The 2,244-nt window shown below is 47.3% G+C and overlaps 1 protein-coding gene across 5 annotated transcripts in view; it reads left to right on the forward strand.

Moving 5' to 3' along the window:
- Window positions 1-2,244, forward strand: part of SEPT6 (septin 6) — an 89,423-nt gene that overhangs the window by 47,995 nt on the left and 39,184 nt on the right. For all 5 annotated transcript variants that reach the window (XM_006872097.1, XM_006872098.1, XM_006872096.1 and 2 more), the window contains exon 4: window positions 986-1,172. In XM_006872097.1, coding sequence (XP_006872159.1) covers window positions 986-1,172 — 187 coding nt within the window. The remainder of the gene's footprint in view (window positions 1-985; window positions 1,173-2,244) is intronic.

The following is a 2,244-nucleotide window of genomic DNA, read 5'->3' on the forward strand; positions in this document are numbered from 1 at the left end:
CATATGGTACCTCTTGAAATGGTTGAACATCAACTATTTCCTTTTGGTTCAGTGACTCTGTGTATTCCTTCCATCTTCTCTTGATGCTTTCTGCATCAGTCAATAATTTGCCCAGAGAATCCTTCAGTAACGAAAGTCGAGGCTTGAGTTTTTACTTCAGATCCCATATTGTTGTTGTTGTTGTTAAGTGCCGTCGAGTCGGGTCCGACCCATAGCGATCCCATATAGATAGCTCTAAAAAGAGCACAGTGCTCAAGGCAGACATTCTTTACCAGTTAAGCTAAACTATTGGTTGGTTTAAAGATGACATTAGGGGATCTTTTGGGTTTAAGGTTTAAAGTTCTCTCTGGGCAACAGTTTTAGAGGTTCATCCAGTCTCCATGGCTTGTTTAGAAAGTCCATGAGAATTTAAATTTAAAAATTTGGTCAGCATACGACCCCTTTTGGTTAGGACTTTTCTCTAGGAGTCCTGGTGTGGCACTGTGGGCTAATGCGTCAGACTGCAAAGTCGTTTGAACTGCAAGATCAGTGGTTCAAGGTCACCAGCTGCTCTTTGGAAACCCTATACAAGGTCGCTATGGGTCGGAATCGACTCAGCCGCACTTAACAACAACAACAACAAAAGTAGTCTTTAATCAAATTGGCAATACCATATTTTTCAGTGCACTTAGGTCATGAAAGGGATTTCTGGAATAATTGGGGAAGGCTGTATGGAGGAGGTGGACATTAAACGGAGCTCTGACATCTTGGAGGGCAAGATGGACACAAAGAGAGAGAAATGGACGTTCCAGAGTGATGATAGGTCATAGTCCTAAGTATGGCTCATGTGGGGACAAAGGTGGTGACCAGCCAGACAGGATTGGAGGCCCACTGAGGCTGCATAAGAAGGACCTCATCATGTAGGACATTTTCAACTTCTGAAAAGGGTTGGATCAAAAAACAGATTTTTGAAGTGGTCTATCCATTTCCTTCTTCTTCCCTTTAGCTATAAGCCCATTGTGGAATTCATTGATGCACAGTTCGAGGCCTACCTGCAGGAGGAGCTGAAGATACGCCGAGTGCTGCACACCTACCACGACACCCGCATCCACGTCTGCTTATACTTCATCGCCCCCACCGGCCATTCTCTGAAATCTCTGGACCTAGTGACCATGAAGAAGCTGGACAGTAAGGTAAGGACTCCTGGTGCGGTGCTGTAGGATAAACACTGGACTACAAACTGCAAGGTCAGCGGTTGAAACCCACCAGCTGTTCCTTGGAAACCACATACAGGGTCGCTATGAGTCGGAACTGACTCGATGGCACTTCACAACAACTATAAGGTAAGGAGGGGGAGGTGGGGTGTATGTTCAAGGCTGGCAAGGAGGCCTCACTTTGCCTGATCCCAGACTCCAGGAGAGGTTTTGTGGCAGCCTCATACTCTCTGACATTGCCTATCCTTCCATAAAAACAGGTCATTAGTCCAGCACCTGCAGCAGATGCTTTGTGATCTGTGTTCCTAGCACTGGGGATTGGTTTGCCTTGAGCTGTTTTTCTGCCCAGATGGCTGCTCTAGGTCTAGGGGTACTGACTGTGGTCACAGAAAGATTAACTGGCATGCACTATAATCAAGGTCCCTACTTGGTACAAATGATTTGCAATAGACTACTAACCCGGTGTGGAGTCCGGGTGTGGCACTGTAGGATAATGCACTGGATGGCAAGGTTAGCGGTTCAAACTCCCCAGCCACTCCTCGGAAACCCTATCTGTACAGGGTTGCCATGAGTCAGAACAGACTTGGCAGTACTTAACAACAGCAACAACTAACCTGGTGTTGTGCTGTAGGATCAGCCCTGGACTGCTAACCACGAAGTCGGTGGTTCAAACCCACCAGCCACTCCTTATACAGGGTCACTATGAGTCAGAACTGATTCAACAGCACTTAACAACAACTAACCTAAGGGACTCCTGGTGTGGTGCTGTAGGGTCAGCACTGGACAGTTCAACCATGCCAGCTGCTTCTCGGAAACCCTATAAAGGGTGACTATGAGTCAGAACCGACTCAATGGCACTTAACAACAACAGTAACCTAAAGTCTTGGTGGCACAATGGTTAAGTGCTTGGCTCGTGGTTAGAACCCACCAGCCACTCCATGGAGAAATCTACAAAGATTGCAGTATTGCGATGACGTGGAGAGATGGAGTGGCTGGGGACTTGAGATCCAGAGAGGGAGAGGGGCTGTGTGCTGACAACCGGGGGTGGGTG

Source organism: Chrysochloris asiatica, unplaced genomic scaffold, assembly GCF_000296735.1.
Source record: "Chrysochloris asiatica unplaced genomic scaffold, ChrAsi1.0 scaffold00183, whole genome shotgun sequence".
Classification (NCBI taxonomy): Eukaryota; Metazoa; Chordata; class Mammalia; order Afrosoricida; family Chrysochloridae; genus Chrysochloris; species Chrysochloris asiatica.